General features: G+C 38.8%; 1 protein-coding gene across 3 annotated transcripts in view; it reads right to left on the reverse strand.

Moving 5' to 3' along the window:
- Nucleotides 1-17,867, reverse strand: part of CEP162 (centrosomal protein 162) — a 145,279-nt gene that overhangs the window by 117,939 nt on the left and 9,473 nt on the right. For all 3 annotated transcript variants that reach the window (XM_075202714.1, XM_075202715.1, XM_075202716.1), the window contains exons 4-6: nucleotides 3,936-4,085; nucleotides 1,725-1,911; nucleotides 938-987 (exon numbers count right to left, since the gene is read on the reverse strand). In XM_075202714.1, the coding sequence (XP_075058815.1) occupies nucleotides 938-987; nucleotides 1,725-1,911; nucleotides 3,936-4,085 (387 nt within the window). The remainder of the gene's footprint in view (nucleotides 1-937; nucleotides 988-1,724; nucleotides 1,912-3,935; nucleotides 4,086-17,867) is intronic.

Here is a 17,867-nt window from a genome sequence, read left to right on the forward strand (position 1 = left end):
TCATGAACACCATTGTGAATTAGTCCCCTACCTGTTCATCTTTTCCAGATCAAGCCCAAAACACATTGTCAAAGAAAATAAAGAATGACTAGGAATATCTAGAACATAACTAATCAAAATTTAAAAATCACAGAAAATCGTTGAGTGCCACCCTGTTAGTCAACCCAAGTTCAGGACTGCCACTAGGGTCAGTATTTTATGGTCACGTGTGGTAAAAATTGGACTTTATGTTCATCCTGACTGACATAACAGAGACAAGAACAGCATATTTCCCCTAGAAGGTGGCAACCATATCCAAGTCTAAAGCCACTTTACCAAAGAAGACCTAGGCTCAGAGGCGTTTGATCTTAGAGTAACCACTAGCTAACTCTAAACATAAATTAGCACAGTATTCAATTGCTGGGCCGTCTTAAAAACTGGCTGCATACAAGAAGAATTTTGGTATGATAGGCAAGGCAAGGTATATGAGCGCTGGATTGTCTCATTTGTCTTTTACTCACTCTGCAAAGGTGTTCAAGGTAACAAAAAAAAAGGTGGAAAGCCTAAAAGTATGTACAGCTTATTAAAAATTAACATGCTTTTAAAAGAAAAAAGAAAAAGCTGATTGGAAGACTGGTGACAAAAGGAGGAAGGAACAATCTGAAAAGGAAGTGCCTTGTAGAGATTAAGAACCCCAGTGATTGTTTTACAGTGTTCTCAAAAATTCCTTGACATGCTCAGAGGTAGTGGCAACTTGTACACTGGTAGAACAATGGCAAGAAGTCTTATTGGTTCCTCCAGGAGCACAATAGGAAAAGGACAAGAGGCTTGCTCATTGTCTTTCATTTCTAATAATTAGTCCAGAAATTAGGATATATCCAAGTCTTATACATGTAAACCCACAAACAAACTATGTTTTCTACTTCATTATCACAATTTACAAAAATTCTAGAATTACCTGACAACTCCTTATTTTCAGCTTCTTCTGTTTTAGCATTGTCACCATTGCTAAAATAAAAAAAAAATTATATAGTATGGGTACATTGTTATGCACTAGAACAATGATGTTATTATTATTATCATCATCTTTAATTTATAAGGCACCACTAAGGGTCCACAGCGCCATACATGACATATACAGAAAAGTGAGCATGACACAACATGATACAGAAAGAACAAAAAAAACAACAAAAAACAACAACACATATACACAGGTAAAATGGTAATGCAAATCAAATTATATCTGGGACTATGTGTGAAAGTGATGGTAGAAAGCAGTGAGAAGTAGGCCGAAGCTTAAGAAAATAGGGCAAGGGAAGCAGGCCAAGAGGTAGAGAGAGTGATGGAATAGTAGAAAGAGCACACAAGGAAAGAGGGCCCTGCTCCTTCTGTTCTATTACTGTGCAATGGATTTAAAAATATTTAGCTTGCAAACAGTTATAGCATTTATGTGGCCCTTAAATGAAAATAATTAGATTTAAAAGCTTGGAACAGAGGAGTCAACATGTACTTATGTATCACTTTCTGCAAAAGTAATGTGGCATTTTCAGTTTGGTGCATCGGCAAGAGGAATCCATGCACACTTCCCTTCCCACCTGGTAAAATGCATTTATACAAAGTACAGATTTTATAAAGAAAATAAAAAAAATAAAAAATACTCTAATGTTGCCATTTCAAGTCTGCCTATCGTACGATAATATTATAATATTGAATTTAGTCACAGTTTACCAAAATCAATACTTTACCATATTAAAGCTGTAAGCTGTGTTGAATCTGTAGAATCCAGCTCTTTATTTAACTTTGAATAGTCAATTGTAGATGAAGCACCTTTTTCAAGCCTAGCAAAAAATCTTTCCTTTTCTTCCTGTTCTTCTAAAGTATCCAGGCCAACCCCATGGAGGGTTTGATTTGGTCCAGATGCTACAACAGATTCTAAAGTAGAAAATGAAATGCAAAAAAAAATGGATATTAATTTCAGTTTCAGGAAGATGCTTAGCTTGCTAGGGCTACATTTTATAAATACGATTTGTTGACAGTTCCCAATTTCAACATCCTTAAATGAACAAAGACAAAATTATTTAAACAATAAACATCCAATATTTTTAAAATATACAGGTAGTGAAAGAATACAAAAGTATTGAGGTGGACAGTATCTAGAAGTTGAGATAAAAGCTCTCCAAACTGTGCAAGTCCTTGTGTCAACATCTGGCATACGATTACAAAATTTACATATGGGCATAAAAGAGAGAAGAATATGTGAAAGTGCAAGACACTGGGCAAGCCTGGGAGGTTAAAATGCCTAATAGTAATTGTGGTTCTATAGCAGAGGAATTACAAAAGTAGTTTAGCAGACAGAGCCTTGAACTCTGTACGTACACAAACACATGCACAAGTCAGGTGGAGGAGGAAAGTGGACATCAAGTTAAAAGTGATCTTCCCATTCATCATCATCTATTTATATAGCGCCACTAATTCCGCAGTGTTGTACAGAGAACTCATTCACATCAGTACCTGCCCCATTGGAGCTTACAATCTAACTTACACGCACAAACACACACACATCGAGAGACTAAGGGCAATTTAATAGCAGTCAATTAACTCACCAGTATGTTTTTGGAGTGTGGGAGGAAAATGGAGCACCCAGAGAAAACCCACACAAACTCGGGGAGAACAAACAAACCACACAGATAAGGCCATGGTCGGGAATCGAACTCATGACCCCAGTGCTGTGAATCAGAAGTGCTAACCACTAAGCCACCGTGTTGTCCATTAAAATATACATCAATCAGCCACAACACTAAAACCACCAGCCTAATATTGTGTAGGTCCCTCTTGTGCTGTCAAAACAGCTCTGCCCCATCAAGTCATTGACTCAACAAGACCACTGAAGGTGTCCTGTGGTGTCCTACACCAAGATGTTAACAGCAGATCCTTTAAGTCCTGGAAGCTGAGAGGTGGGGTCTCCTTCGGATTAAGATCTGGGTAATGTGGAGGCCAAACCATGAACTCTCTGTCATGTCCCTTAAACTATTACTGAACAATATTTGCAGTGTGGCAGAGTGCATTATCCTGCTGAAAGAGGACAATGCCATCAGGGAATACAGTTGCCATGAAGGGGTGCACTTGTTCTGTAACAAGGTAGGAGTTATGTGTCAAAGTAACATCCACATGAATGCCAGGATCCAAGGTTTCCCAGCAGAACACTGCATAGAGCCTCTGCCGGCTTGTCTTCTTCCTATAGTGCACTCTGGTTCCATCTCTTCCCCAGGTAAACGAGACACATGCACCCAGCTGTCCACATGATGCAAAAGAAAATGTGATTCATCAGGCCTTTTTCAATTGTTTTATAGTCCAGTTCTGGTACTCACATGCCCATTGTAGGCATTTTCAGCAGTGAACAGGAGTCAGCATGGACACTCAGTGCATTGCTGCTTGCTGCAGACTGTTCAGTGTGTTTTGACACCTTTCTATCATAGCCAGCATTAACTTTTTTTTTTTAGCAATTTACGCTACAGTAGCTCTTCTGTGTGATTGGACCAGACGAGCCAGCCTTCACTCCTCACGCGCATCAATGAGCCTTGGGCATCCATAACCCTGTCACCGGTTGTCCTTCCTTTTACCAATTTGGTAAGTACTAACCACTGCATCCAGTTGTCTAGATCACAATTTTAGCCCTTGTCAAAGTCGCTCAGATTCTTATGCTTGGCCATTTTTACTACTTCCAACACATCAACTTCAAGAACTGACTGTTCACTTGCTGCCTATTATATTCCACCCCTTGACAGGTGCCATTGTAACGAGATAATAAATGTTATTTACTTCACTTGTCAGTGGTTTTTAATGTTATGGCTGGTTGATGTATGCTAATATAAGCATTATGGCCAACATATCATTACTGTGTGGGATAATATACCCAAACTCACCATTTTTTATTTAAAAAGTTAATGCATGCTCACCATCAATCTCCAAGCTGTCCTTCTCGATTGATGTAATCAGAGGATCTATCGATCGTTGCATTTCCTCAATGTGCTCCTCTTCTTCAACTTCTTCAATGGGCTGAGATGTGCTTTGCGATTTCATAAAGCTCCTGCTGGTCACAGCGATATCTACAGAAGAATATGATTTTTACATTTTGCATGTTACCTCGGTTTCATAATTTGTATTTTGATAAATATGTATCAAATTTTACATTTGTAGTTTACATCTGTATTTGATACATCTCCATTACATTTCATCATAATAGCTTCACAATTCTTATTTTCATCCTGCAACTAAAATTATAGAAGGGATTGAGGTTTAAGATTTTAATTTCAATGACACTGAACCTGCATACTATTAATGAAGTTGGAAACAAACACAACTAGCCTAACCTCTAAACCAGACCCCTGGCTCAGAGATCTTGAGATCCTGGCCTTCATATCTACAAACTACTGTGTCTTACCACCCCCCCACCCCTATCCTTTTATGCCTTCTCCTGCCCTTATTCTATCACCGCTTCCCCAATGAATGTGAAAACTTGCATTACCAGTTATGTTAAAGTTTACACTCTACGATTCCCGTTACAGTTTGAATTCTATATATTTAGTAAAATGCACCCACACACCTAAAGATCTAAGGATAAACACAATACAAAAAAAGGAATGCCTAGAGACAAGAATATATGGCAGAGCTTCAGAAAACGCATTTGTCACAGAAATATGCATTTGCTTCCAGCAATAATTATGCTTATTGTTAAACATTACAGATGGCAAGTTAAACGTCTAGCAACATTTTGCATTGTAACGGTAGGTGCCTTAAAAAGTAGTACTTTTTCTTTGTACAAAAGGCATGTAGCCCACCTAGTCACACAACCCCTTTTTGTTTGCACTGCGAGAACAGCAGAGTTTCTGTACCGGTCTGAAATGTTGATTATTTCGGTATCCATACACATTCTAACACTTCAACACTTACATTGCAAAATGTGAATCACAGCATCTTTTGAAATGGTCACAGGCTATAAATGTTCCAGCCATAAAACATGTTTCCATATGACAGCCTTATACACCTGGCTTTTTGTTTTCATTGCTATATTTAGGGGGATTTCTTTTTAATTACACTTTTTAATGTAGTGGCCAATTTTTACCCAAAACAAGAAATTACAGTTTGACTGTAATAAGAATTTATGAAGCTGAAGTTTTGTTGTGTCAATTTTTATGCCATTTTTAGTTTAATTTTTCCCCTAATGGCTTTATTTTACCAAAATTTAAAGTTTCCATAAGTTTTATGCCATTTACAACCCATTTGTAAACCATTTGTTGGCTTTTTACTTCCCTTCAGCCATCTCATCCACCTTTTTTTTTAGTAAATATGAATTACTATCAAATAAATTCATGTTTTTGATAGATAAACCCTAAAGAGTTTCAAAAATTGCCCTCTTATAAAACAGATTTTTTTGTCCTCATGCCCTTCTACTTCTTAGATGGAAAACAAATAGTGACATATCTAAATTTAAAAATGCAACAAAAATAAAGGGATTAGCATTACCATTTGTAAAATAAATACCATGAAACAGTATTTAGACTTCATCTTACAGGCTATTTTTCCCTCAGGAAGGGAATATTTATTTTGTAGATGTACGTCCAACTTTAAGCATAAACTGCTTTTTGCTTTTCTTAATTATTTATTCACAAACAAAATACACAACATTCAGATGACAATCATCATCACCTTCATTACGATGACTGACGCCTCTACCCATGATACGCTTATAGTGCATCTTACTCAAACATATGCATCTCATGTACTATGCAGTCGCAGATATACCTGTAGCTTTGCATACTGTGCAATATATTTTCTTAGTCAGGTTTTTAAGTATTCATAATCCTGTCTCCCTTGATTGAAGCATTTGCTAGTAGTATTTTGGATAAGTCTCTATTAGGAACAGGATTTTCCATGCAAAATTGTACAACTGGGCAAGGTTAGTTGGAGAGCTGTAATGGACAGCAAATGGGATTTGTGATGGAAATAAGGCCAGCACACTGACTGAGACATTCAAGAACATCCATTAAAAATCACTGCATTATAGCTCTTGCAGTGTGTTTTACATAGCTACTTAATGGCAGAGAGCAACACATTTTTTTGTCCACGATTGCCCTGTAATGTACACCATTCATCTACCCATCAAGCATTCCTATAACATGATACTACAACAGCCATATTTCAAGATGTATTACAATCATCTGGCTGTTGTGCAGGGTGAGAGTTTATTGAACACAAAATGGAAGCTGAATTGCTGAAGTCAGAAAAATAAAACAGTGTTTTTAAATGCATTTACAAGAGCTGCAAGGTTGAGCTCTACACGATCAAATCTCAGCTTTGAAGAGGAAACTATTTCAAATACAAAGTCAGGAGATTGTGTTAAAAGTTTCCTCAGCAAAAAGCCTTCCAAAGAAAATGTGGGTGAATATTATTGGTTAAGACTTTGCACATAATTTTACATGATTATTACACATATAGGAATTTTCTTCTAGACCAGGGTCTTCAAACTTTTAATACCTACCAACACTTTTGTATCTTTGTTGATGGTAAAATTTCCTTACCGCCCACCAGTGCGCAGCAACTCAATTTAGCGTGAGTGCGAAGTCATTTTTAGAAAGGATTGTTATTGTATTTAACTATATAAGCAGCAGCTACTTGCAAGCGCCTATTTGAAAAGCTTAAACTCTGCAGTCTTGCATATACAGGTTTCTGAATTCACATATATACATGCAGGTGCAGGTTGTTTGTATGCACTGTAACACTCTGTGCAAGTCTCTGTATGTCCATGAAGGATACATTTCTTGTTGTGGTGGACAGGCCCTCTTATACTTAATATAAGTATTAAGTATAATATACTTATTAGGTGCCTCCATTCTGTACCTATGACTATAACTGTTTAAGGGGAAATCCTCACAAAACTGTAAATTATGTTAAATCCGGTCCAGCAGCTACTAGATGTGTCCGTTCACTGCATGCAAGACTCTGCGCAAAAGCCAAACTTCAGGTTTTTGGAGCATGCACAGTAGCGCATTTCGGGAAAACTGGAGTACTATAAGTTCTTTAACCTCCCTGCTGTCAAACTCTTCCAAGCCTCTGCATATTCGCAGAAATATTAACTCTATTGATTTTCAACAGTTCTCAACCTCTCTCCAACACCTTCTATCCACAATTTCTACATTCTGCTCCCATGATATGGCAGTTCCTCATTTTCACCATAACCTAGCAACTGCCCTTTATCAAGTGGCTCTAGCGACTCTTCATATTCCGCGTAGACTTCGTTGTCAACCGTGGCACACTAAAGTAACACGAAATCTACAAAAACTTACTCGTGAAGTTGAATGTCACTGGCGTAAATCTTGTACCTCTAATGATTTCAGAGCATATACTGCTATCCTACCACTCCATTAGAAGTGCTCTGGACACTGCTAAACAAACATACTTACAATCTCTCATCTATGCTCAGGCTTCTTACCCCAAAGGCCTTTTTAACACATTTATATCTCTACTCAATCCTCCCACCCCAAACCCTCCGACTAACAACAGTGCTTAGGATTTTGCTTCCTATTTCAAGGACCGGATTGATAAGATCAGACTTGAAATGGCATCATCTCCCTCGACTAGAAATCAGCTCAATTCCTTCCTAGAATCCTCTAACACCCTTTTTCTTCATTTGACACCACAAATGAAGAGGTTTCTACTCTCTACTCATCTTCCAACACTACCCCCTGTCCTCTTGAACCCACACCCTCACAAACTGGTAGGTTCTTTTCTCGTGTGCTCATTCCTCCTCTAACTAAAATCTGTAATCTCTCTCTCTCTCTCTCTCTACTGGTATCTTTCCAACACTATTCAAGCACACATTGATTACTCCTATTCTTATACAAAATTATGACCCAAACTCTCTCTCTCAAATTACCGCCCCAGCTCTCAGCTCCCACCAAAATTCCCTGAGAGAATAGCCTACACTCGCCTCACACGTTTCTTTACCGCAAACAACTTATTGGATACTCTTCAATCAGGCTTTCGCTCTCAACACTCCACAGAGACTGCACTGACCAAGGTTGTTAATGATCTGATCACAACTAAAACTAAAGGAGATTTCTCTGTTTTAATTCACCTGGATCTCTCTGCTGTACTCAACACTGTTGACCACTCTCTCCTCATACAGACGCTACAATCCTTAGGTATTCAAAACACTGTCCTATCCTGGTTCTCATCCTACCTATCCAATCGCTCTTTCAGTGTTAATGTCTTTGGAACAACCTCCACTTTGCTTTATCAGTTGGGGTACCACAAAGCTCAGTCCTAGGTCCTCTGTTATTCTCTATTAGTTTTCTAAGAGAAGTGGTGTAGATAATCTCCTTTGGATTTCAGTATCATCTCTATGTGGATGATACTCAAATGTATCTATCCTCTCCTGATCGCTCACCATCTGTGTTGTCTCGCGTTACTGACTTTCTTTTTGCCTTTTCACCTCGAATGTTCTCTCGCCAACTCAAACTCAATCTTTCAAAAAGAGAATTAATAATATTCCCACCCAATAGAAGCTTCCTGCCTCACATTTCTATTTCTGTTAACAACATGACCATAAATCCCACCCCGCAAGCTTGCTGTCTAGGTGTACTCGTTGACTCGCAACTATCCTTTGTTCCCCACATCAACTCTATATTTACATCATGCTGCATACATCTAAAACACATTTCCAGAATACATACATATTTCACACAAGACACTGCAAAACTCTTAATTCATGCATTCATCATTTACTGCATCGACTATTGTAATTTCCTCCTTACTGGTCTTGCCAAAATCAGATTCAAGCCCCTACAATCTATTTTGCATAAAGCTGCTAGATTGATTTTCCTTGCAAAGCGTTTTTCGTCTGCTGAGTCACTCTGAAAAACTGGCAACCAATGTAGAGGAGGACAAAATCAAATATAAAATTCTTCTACTAATATACAAGACCATCAACAAAAAACTGCACTGACATATCTCCTTACTTGTATCAAAATATCTCCCAACTCGACACCTCCATTCTGCACAAGATCTGCATCTCTCTTCCACTCTCATCCCTTCCTCACATTCTCGGTTACAGGACTTTTCTCAGGCTGCACTCACTTTATGGAATGCACTCCCTCGCACCACAAGACATTCCTCTAGTCTTCAAACCTTCAAGCGTTCTCTGAAAACCCGCCTCTTCAGACAAGCTTATAATAATTCTCTACCACCCTCTTAATCTCCCTGGGTTACCCTATTACCACACTCTACACAGCTAACACAAGACAACAACCCTCCGACCAACTTAGTTGTGTGACTGAACATACAGCCCACTAAATACTCTGTAACCTTTTCATTCTAGCTGGGCAAATATTCAATATGACGTAACACTTACCCTTGTGTATCAAACCATTGTCCCATAGATTGTAAACTTGCGAGCAGGGCTCTCTTACCTCTCTGTATGTATGTATTACCCCGTATTGCTCCCAAATGTAAAGCCCTACGGGCTGCTGGCGCTATATAAATAAATGATGATGAGTGCAATTATTGGGGCAGAAATCAACAAAATCATTCATAAACTGCAACAATACCAACTACTGTATGATTATTGACTCCACAGAATTAGTTATCCCTTGTATAGCAGGTAATTATTTTTCCATGTTAACAAGAAAAAACTGTCCATTACCTGGCACCATGTATTGATGTGTACACCAAGTTAACAATATGGCAATTACGAAAAGTAAAGTTCTGGAGAAAAGGTCTGCAGAATTCCATACTTACACCTACTTTTGCAGTAAGGTCCTGATATATTAATATGCACACATAGTACATGAATATTTGCAAAGCTTCTATTTGCCCTGCAAATCAGCATCTCTACAATGTATAAATGCTTATCTATGGTTTGTTCTTCATCTGTAACTGCAAGCTTTTTCACAGTACAATTGCACTTTTTAAGTTATTGTTGAAAACCGCACTGTAAAGTGGCATTTCAAATTATTTTCCTTCAGCTAGAAAAGTTGTGTTCATTCGTCAACTTAATTCCACAGTCACAAATTAAAGTGCATGGGAAACATACTCCATCACACAAGACTGTGCCATCCTGAAGTTCTGCAAATGCTGCATGCAACTGCTGCTGTGCATTACAACCTTAGGTAAGAACAGTGTTAAATGAATGTTAGAAGTTGGATGAACTACTATATAAACACTAATCATAGCTGAAAACATACATATGTTAAGAGAACATAAGCATATGTGTATTGCATCTCATAAGAAAATACAGCCTCCCCTTGCAGGATCTACTCTGGCAGCCTAGACGGTGGCGCCCACCATGTGGGTCCCTGTCCCAGCTAGCTGTTGACGCGTTAAGGGCCTGGGATAAGCTGATTGTGAACTCATCTGCCATATCTCTTTCCACTAAGAACCTGTCATTGAAAGCTTTGGCTAAATTGATCCCGGATGTAAATTTGTCGCTGTGGATAGCGAATGGCATGGTAGTCCTAGGATCATTATTTGATGACCAGGGGTTGATGTCTTTCATGCAAATCCAACACCAATTCCATATACCTGCGAGAGATTTTTACAAATACCTACAAATCAGACACTGGATATCCTCCCTCTCGAGATATAATCTGTCCCTACAGGCCCTCCCAGCCACTCTCTCAAAACTTACGAAAGGAAATAATAGAGCTGGGATCACCTTTTGGTACGGTTTCACCTCCCCGGAGCCAATAGCCAAGTGCTCTAGCCAACTCCAGTGGGAATCAGATCTCCAGATAGCTCTCACAGAGGATCAGTGGCAGGCAGTCTATGTAAATGCTTTTCGCATGTCCAAATGTTTAAACCACACTGAAATGTTCATCAAGCTAGTTAATAGACTTTACCTGACCCCCTCTAGAATCCATAAAATGTGGCCCTCCCAGTCTAAGCTGTGCTGGAGACAATGCTCGTTGGTTGGGGATTTGCTTCACATCTTTTGGACATGCCCGGTTTTGCGCTCTTTCTGGGCTCAGGTATTTGACCTAGCTAAGAGAGTGATCAAATTGGATCTTCCTCAGACCACCGAGATTGCCCTTTTCCAGGTATATCCGCCTCATGTCCCGAGACAGGCCTGTTATGTGTTTAATCATATACTTATTGCCGCCAGAGCCCAGGCATGGAGAGCACCGCTCCCCCCCTCTCTGTCAAAGGTAATAACCAAAGTCCAGTATGCGTTTGAAATGGAAACACTAGATGTCCCTTATTCAATGAGACCATCTTCCCCATTGATGAAATGGTTTGAATAGCATGTCTACGTGACCGACGGGGGTGGGGCTCCAGTAAATAATCCTTCTTCTTCTCCCCCTGCTATTGGTAGTTCTTTGTCAATAGTTGCGCCCTGATTGAGTGTTTATGTCGGGTTTTCCAAGACCTAGGCCAGGTCTGGTGAGTTAGTTTAAAGTTCCACAGTAAACTGAATACTATAAATTGTATACTGTCTGTAACTTGCAAATGCTATATTGGTGTGTTCGAACTCCCCCCCCCCTTTTTTTTCTTCTGTACCCCCCACTTACTTAAAAAAATTTTCAATAAAAACGATTGATGATAAAAAAATTATTAAACCAATAGATCCCATTAGAGGACTGGAGAATCAGACATTTATGGTGGCTTTTGAAGTTGAAGCCATCCATTAATTTATTTTTATATTGAAGTGTGGAAAAGCATCAGAACATTGTGTTAAAAAAAATCTGCATTTTTAGTGCTGTTCCTGTACATTGAGACAAAATATTGTGACAAAATTGATCCAATATGTGAATCTTTTTAACTATGGGCATCTTAATGATGGTCCACTATAGCACAGATTATATTGTTCCTGTTTTTCCCTACAGATCTACACACCTAAAAGATGAGACAATTTTTAAGCAATCAGTAAATGTCCAACTTTTTACTTTTTATTATGGAGCCACAATTATCTTTGTGCCATTATCCTGGGATTTCCCACTAGTCACTGTGCCCTTGTTATGAGACCCTAAGTGTCATTGTTCCATTGTTCTAGGACCCAAGTGTCAGTGTGCCATTATGAGACCCTAAGTGTCATTGTTCTGGGACACAAAGTGTCAGTGTGCCGTTGTCCTGGGACCCCAAGTGTCAGTGTGCCATTATGAGACCCTAAGTGTCATTGTTCTGGGACACCAAGTGTCAGTGTGTCATTGTTCTGTGACCCAAGTGTCAGTGTTCCATTGTTCTAGGACCCAAGTGTCAGTGTGCCATTATGAGACCCTAAGTGTCATTGTTCTGGGACACCAAGTGTCAGTGTGCCGTTGTCCTGGGACCCCAAGTGTCAGTGTGCCATTATGAGACCCTAAGTGTCATTGTTCTGGGACACCAAGTGTAAGTGTGTCATTGTTCTGTGACCCAAGTGTCAGTGTTCCATTGTTCCTTGACACCAAGTGTCAGTGTGCCATTATGAGACCCTAAGTGTCATTGTTCTGTGACACAAGGGGCTGGATTTGCTGGGCTGCGGGTTTGGGGGGGTGGTGATGTTGCCTGTGGTGGCCAATCAGATTTTAGCTTTCATTTATTTAGTACTTTCTACAAGATGACAGCTGGAATCTGGTTGGTTGCCGTGGGCGGCATCCCCACTTTTTCGGGCCCGCAGCTTGGTGGATCTGGCCCCAAGTGTCAGTGTGCCGTTGCCCTGGAACCCCAAGTGTCAGTGTACCATTATGAGACCCTAAGTGTCATTGTTCTGTGACCCAAGTATCAGTGTGTCATTGTTCCTTGACACCAAGTGTCAGTGTGTCATTGTTATAAGACCCTAAGTGTCATTGTTCCATTGTTCTAGGACCCAAGTGTCAGTGTGTCATTGTTCTTTGACATCAAGTGTCAGTGTGCCGTTGTCCTGGGACCCTAAGTGTTATTGTACCATTGTTCTGGGACCCCAAGTGTTATTGTTCTGGGACTGCACATGTCACTGTGACATAATCCGGGGACCTTGATAAAGATGGTTCCTATAGGAATGTTTTGCTTATATTGTACATGTATGTTGCCTGTGGCCCTATGAGGGTCTTAATCCGGCTGTGTATCCCTACTTTGGGGTCTGGTCCTGATTCTAAACAAGACCAATTGTAAAACGTAAGGCATTGTAAGCTGTGAATGTTCCTAATGAGGAAGAATTTGCAGCCAAATGGAGATTGATCTACAGCACAAGAGGAAACTGGAAAGTATGTTTTATATGTGCTATGTTGTAGAATATTAATATTATGGAGAATGGCAGTGTCTCACATGTTGTCTGTTTGTTAAAATGAGAAATGTTTTCAGCAGATTTTGTACAGAACATTAGGTCAGTTGCACAGTTTGACTCATTAACTAGAACGTTATGTCCAAGAGATGCAATAACATGGACTAAGATTGAAGCTGTTCTCTTATATTCTTCTCTTTAATATACAGTAATTGTCAGCCTCTCTAGGGGTCTGCTGTGACAGGACATCTGCGCAATAAGCAAACGTTGTCTTTAATATTTCATGTGTTTAAGGCAAGAGAGGAAATCACTCAGCCGTGAGACCCGATGTGGAGCAATTGCAGTTCCCAGTTCATACTCGAATTGTCTACGTCAATCATTTACAATTTGGTTGACGGAAAACATGTCAAATTATGTCCCTGATGTTGAAAATGTGAAAATGGCAAATTTAGTAATCCAGTAATAATTTTACTTTCATACTTAAAAGCTGTTATGGTTATTATAGTCTGTATGGAGCAGTCAAATATGAAATTTGTGTCATTTATGTATTTTTAAATAACTTATGTTAATGCAAATTGCGTGAGCATTTGATTGCAGTTTTTTTATTTTATTTTTTGTTACATATATTAAAGAAAAACAAAAGCAAAAAAAAGAAAATACAGCCAATGTTTCAACAAATATTTTACCATCAGGGTTTTCTGGACTGTCAGATGAGAGAGGATCCTCTCGGGGATCTAAGAAAGACTCTCTTTTTGATTTGTAGTACGATTTCTGAGTTATGCATTTATCCAGTGTCCTGTTAAGAGATGAACTACAAGGATTCTGCTCTACTACATAAAAATGGGATTAGGAAAGGAAAATACAGGACAGGAAAGTAGAATGTAGGGCCAATTGGATAAAGGGTATTACAAGAAAATGACATTTAGTATTTGCTCATAAGACAAAAATCACAACAAGTAGAAAAAACTGAAACATTATAAAGGCACAGTTAATAATTTAGAAGCCTAAAACTGGATTTATTTCCATCTTTAGGAGCAAGTATCCCAAAAACATTATTATGCTGGTCACACTCAGATATTAACATTGCAGAATTACTGCAATCTTAGGCCAGAAGCACACTGCCTAGAAATCTAAATTAATCCAATCATTATCAGACATGTTGATAAATGCAGTTATTGACCTAGGTACGTAGTCACCTTATGTTCTCAATAACAGGCCCCAGTTGTACCAGATGTAAACCAGCCACTCAGCCTGAGGAGCCAAACTGACAAGACCTCATACAATATGGCCAGCACTTGTCTTCCAGTGGTTTACTAAAGATTAAATCTCAAAACTGACAATCAATTCAATGTCTAACAGGTCATAAAGCATCCTCGCAAGATGCCACTTGTATGGTCCTTTATCATCTGTGGATCTGTGCCAGGGAATCGCTTGATTCAGTTCCAAGGTACCCAATCACTACCACACAGAATTCAATATAAACACAAATGCTATGTGTTAGACATTTAAATACCAGGGCTGTGCTAGATGGGCATTCTGGACAGAAAACTGTCATTCTAAAACAAGGATATACTCAGTCAGCTTAACATGAAAGTGAATGGGGAATGCCACATATTGAAAACAGAATCACTACAATGTAAACATTTATCACACTCACTTTAATGTTATGCAGCCAGAGCATTTTGAATTTAGCGGTTTCCTGGTAAGAAAATTGGGACGTACCAGGATGAAAATCTGACACTACACTTAATACTATTTTATGGGAAAATAATGTATATTATTAACAAGCACCAAACAAAAAGTACCAATACGGCAGCTTGTAACTGGTTTCTTTTTATCATCTGATCCAGATTTATCTAGAACAATTGATGGGTTGCTCTGTTGCTTCTTCTGTTTTAAATAAGACCTTGGCTGAAGTCCTTGAAGAGCAAGAGAGAAAAACAGACATTGAGAAAAAAAAATAAATAAATTACAGACAAGGACAGATTGGTAGCGGATTAAAACAAGTAATAAAAAGTAATGACATTCTTATCTTTGTTACATGGCAGAAAAAAACATCTAAATACAGGACCTAAAGCCATAAAAATCAACACTGCCTGGATCATTTTTTAAGCTACTTAGTCCTTATTGGACATGTGTCCGTCTACATCGTATTTGATCCAAAGATACATTAGTTTTAACTTTTAAGTAACCGCCACTTCGTTACCATACTGATTACCTCTTCTGACTTGAGCCTCCAGGACATCACTTGGGCTGCTCACATTAGCCTCTTCTTTCAAAGGCTTCAAGCGTGCCCTTAAAACTCATTTATTTATTCAAGCCAATCATCCTTCCTCCTATCTCCATTGCCTCTACTATCACCTCCACTCCCCCACCCTGTGCCACTCCCCCCCCCCTTTCTTTTAGGATGTAAACGCTCACAAGTAGGACCCTCTTCTACTATTACATCACCCTCTGTACCTCTAGGCCTGCTTCCCTAGCCCTGTTTCTTGAGCTCAGGACTACTTCACATTGGACATTACCATTACTCTGACTCATTGTCCAGTAGTTAACTTGATCTGCAATAAAGTTATCTATGTGTAGTATAAACTGTTAATTAGTGTATGTCTGTTCTTTGTATAATATATTATGATTCGCTGCATTCTGTATTGTATACTACTGTAAATTTCATGTACTGGGCTTCTAACATTTTGTGGCACCAAATAAAAGATCACAATAAATAGGATATATTAATACAGCAACCATTATGCATTCTGAGCTTTGGGCAAGTAGTCCATCATAAACCCTGCTGAAGTATCACTATTTGCTCAAATCTGCTGGAGCACATCTTTGACTTCTTTTGGCCAATACACACAGGCATGTGTTTTGACATTTAAAAGCCCAAAAACTCATAAGGCATCCTCAATAGGTGTAGAATACACAAGTAATGCTTATAATCTCTATAAATATAGCTCAATCCTTAATCATTTAGTGGGAAAATCGGTGTATTACACTCTCTATTGTAAGTTATTGTGTAGTCTAAGTGCCTTTGGAATTCCACAACTTACAGACATGTCTTTACATGGTCAAGGAACACCTTGGGGACTTATATCCTTAATTTACAGGAGGGCATACATTGTCTTATATGTAATAGTAGAAAAACATGGCAACACATCACCCTTCTGTATCTTGACCATAAGTTTCACACGGATACTATAACACTGGAAAACAAGCAGTGCAGACTTCTGTTCTATTGAGCCAAAAGGAGACCTGACGCTGGCTTAGGGCTTAATTTAAAGAAAAAAAAATATAATATAATATATAGCTTTATCTATATCTAATTTAAGTCCAAATGCTTTCTACTGATCAATTTGTATTCTCTACATCATTATAATGTACTTTACAGATCTAATGTATGTTTGACAGGTAAGAGCCACCAGGAAATTTCAGATAAAGCCTTTAAGTACAAAGGAGACAAATCTCTGAAGAGCTGTTGAGAAATAGTCAAATGATTGGAGATATGTACAAGTAACATAGTGGAGCAAGATCAGAAAATAGAAACTAGTGCAAATCCATCTTAAGAGACATACATGACCAAGAGAAAGCCATATAGAAATGATGGACAAGTTACTCGTACAGCAATTTTTTAATTAGATCACCTTTATAAAGGTATATTTTTTCCAGGTTAAAGATAAAGAAAGGTCAAAACAATTAGGTTATAATGTAACCTTTGTATTCACTTTATTAATATGTATGCTGCCCACATCTGAAGCCTCAAAAAATCCTTAATACTTTGTAAGGAAAAATAGATGTTCTCAACTGCTGCTGGTGCCACTGGGAATATATCCCTCCACTGCCACAGTGAGTTCTAACAATATTGTAGAAAACTCCAATAGACCAAGAGTATTCAAATACCACTTTATAATTTCCATGTAGAATAGAGGCATAGAGTGGGTTAAACCTGGAGTTCTCTACATTTCCTTCTGCTAGCAACTCGGCAAACACTCCATAGTTGAAACCTCTCAAACTTTTCCTATGTTCTTGAGTTCTGCATTGTGTTCATCAAACCTTAAACATTTAGTAGAGTGGGTTAGTTTAGCAGAGTGGTTTATTTAAGGAATCAGGTATTTCTTTCCACTGTACTAGTGGCAACAAAGGTGGCATAGTTATCCTTATTTAGTGATACTCACTAATAATGGCATTCCACTGGGACACCCTTAACCACCCTCCACACACACTTACTTTAAAGATAAACCAGCACCACTACTGCTGAACATGGAATGAAGTCCCCACAGGTAGGAAATCTTCAGTTCAGATAAGGCCCCTCGATCCTCACCCTAGGAAACCATCACAAAGGAATTTTGAACTCACTAACTGTTCTGAGAAATGCCAATGGACATGGCCCCAAAAGAAGTAATGATCAACTCCCCCCCTCGCCATGAGGATTATCTTGCCTGATGGGCATTGAACAGTGTTCTTTTAGTTGAACATGTGGCCCTTGGTAAATGTGAATATTATGCTCCCACAGAACCTCATGACCAACATACAAACTCCTCACAGATAAGGCTATGGTCGGGAATTGAACTCATGACCCCAGTGCTGAAAGGCAGAAGTGCTAACCACTTAGCCACCCTGCTGTAACTACTTTTGAGTTGAACGTGGACGCTTTCTTTACATT

Source organism: Mixophyes fleayi, chromosome 3 (assembly GCF_038048845.1).
Source record: "Mixophyes fleayi isolate aMixFle1 chromosome 3, aMixFle1.hap1, whole genome shotgun sequence".
NCBI classification, from domain to species: Eukaryota; Metazoa; Chordata; class Amphibia; order Anura; family Limnodynastidae; genus Mixophyes; species Mixophyes fleayi.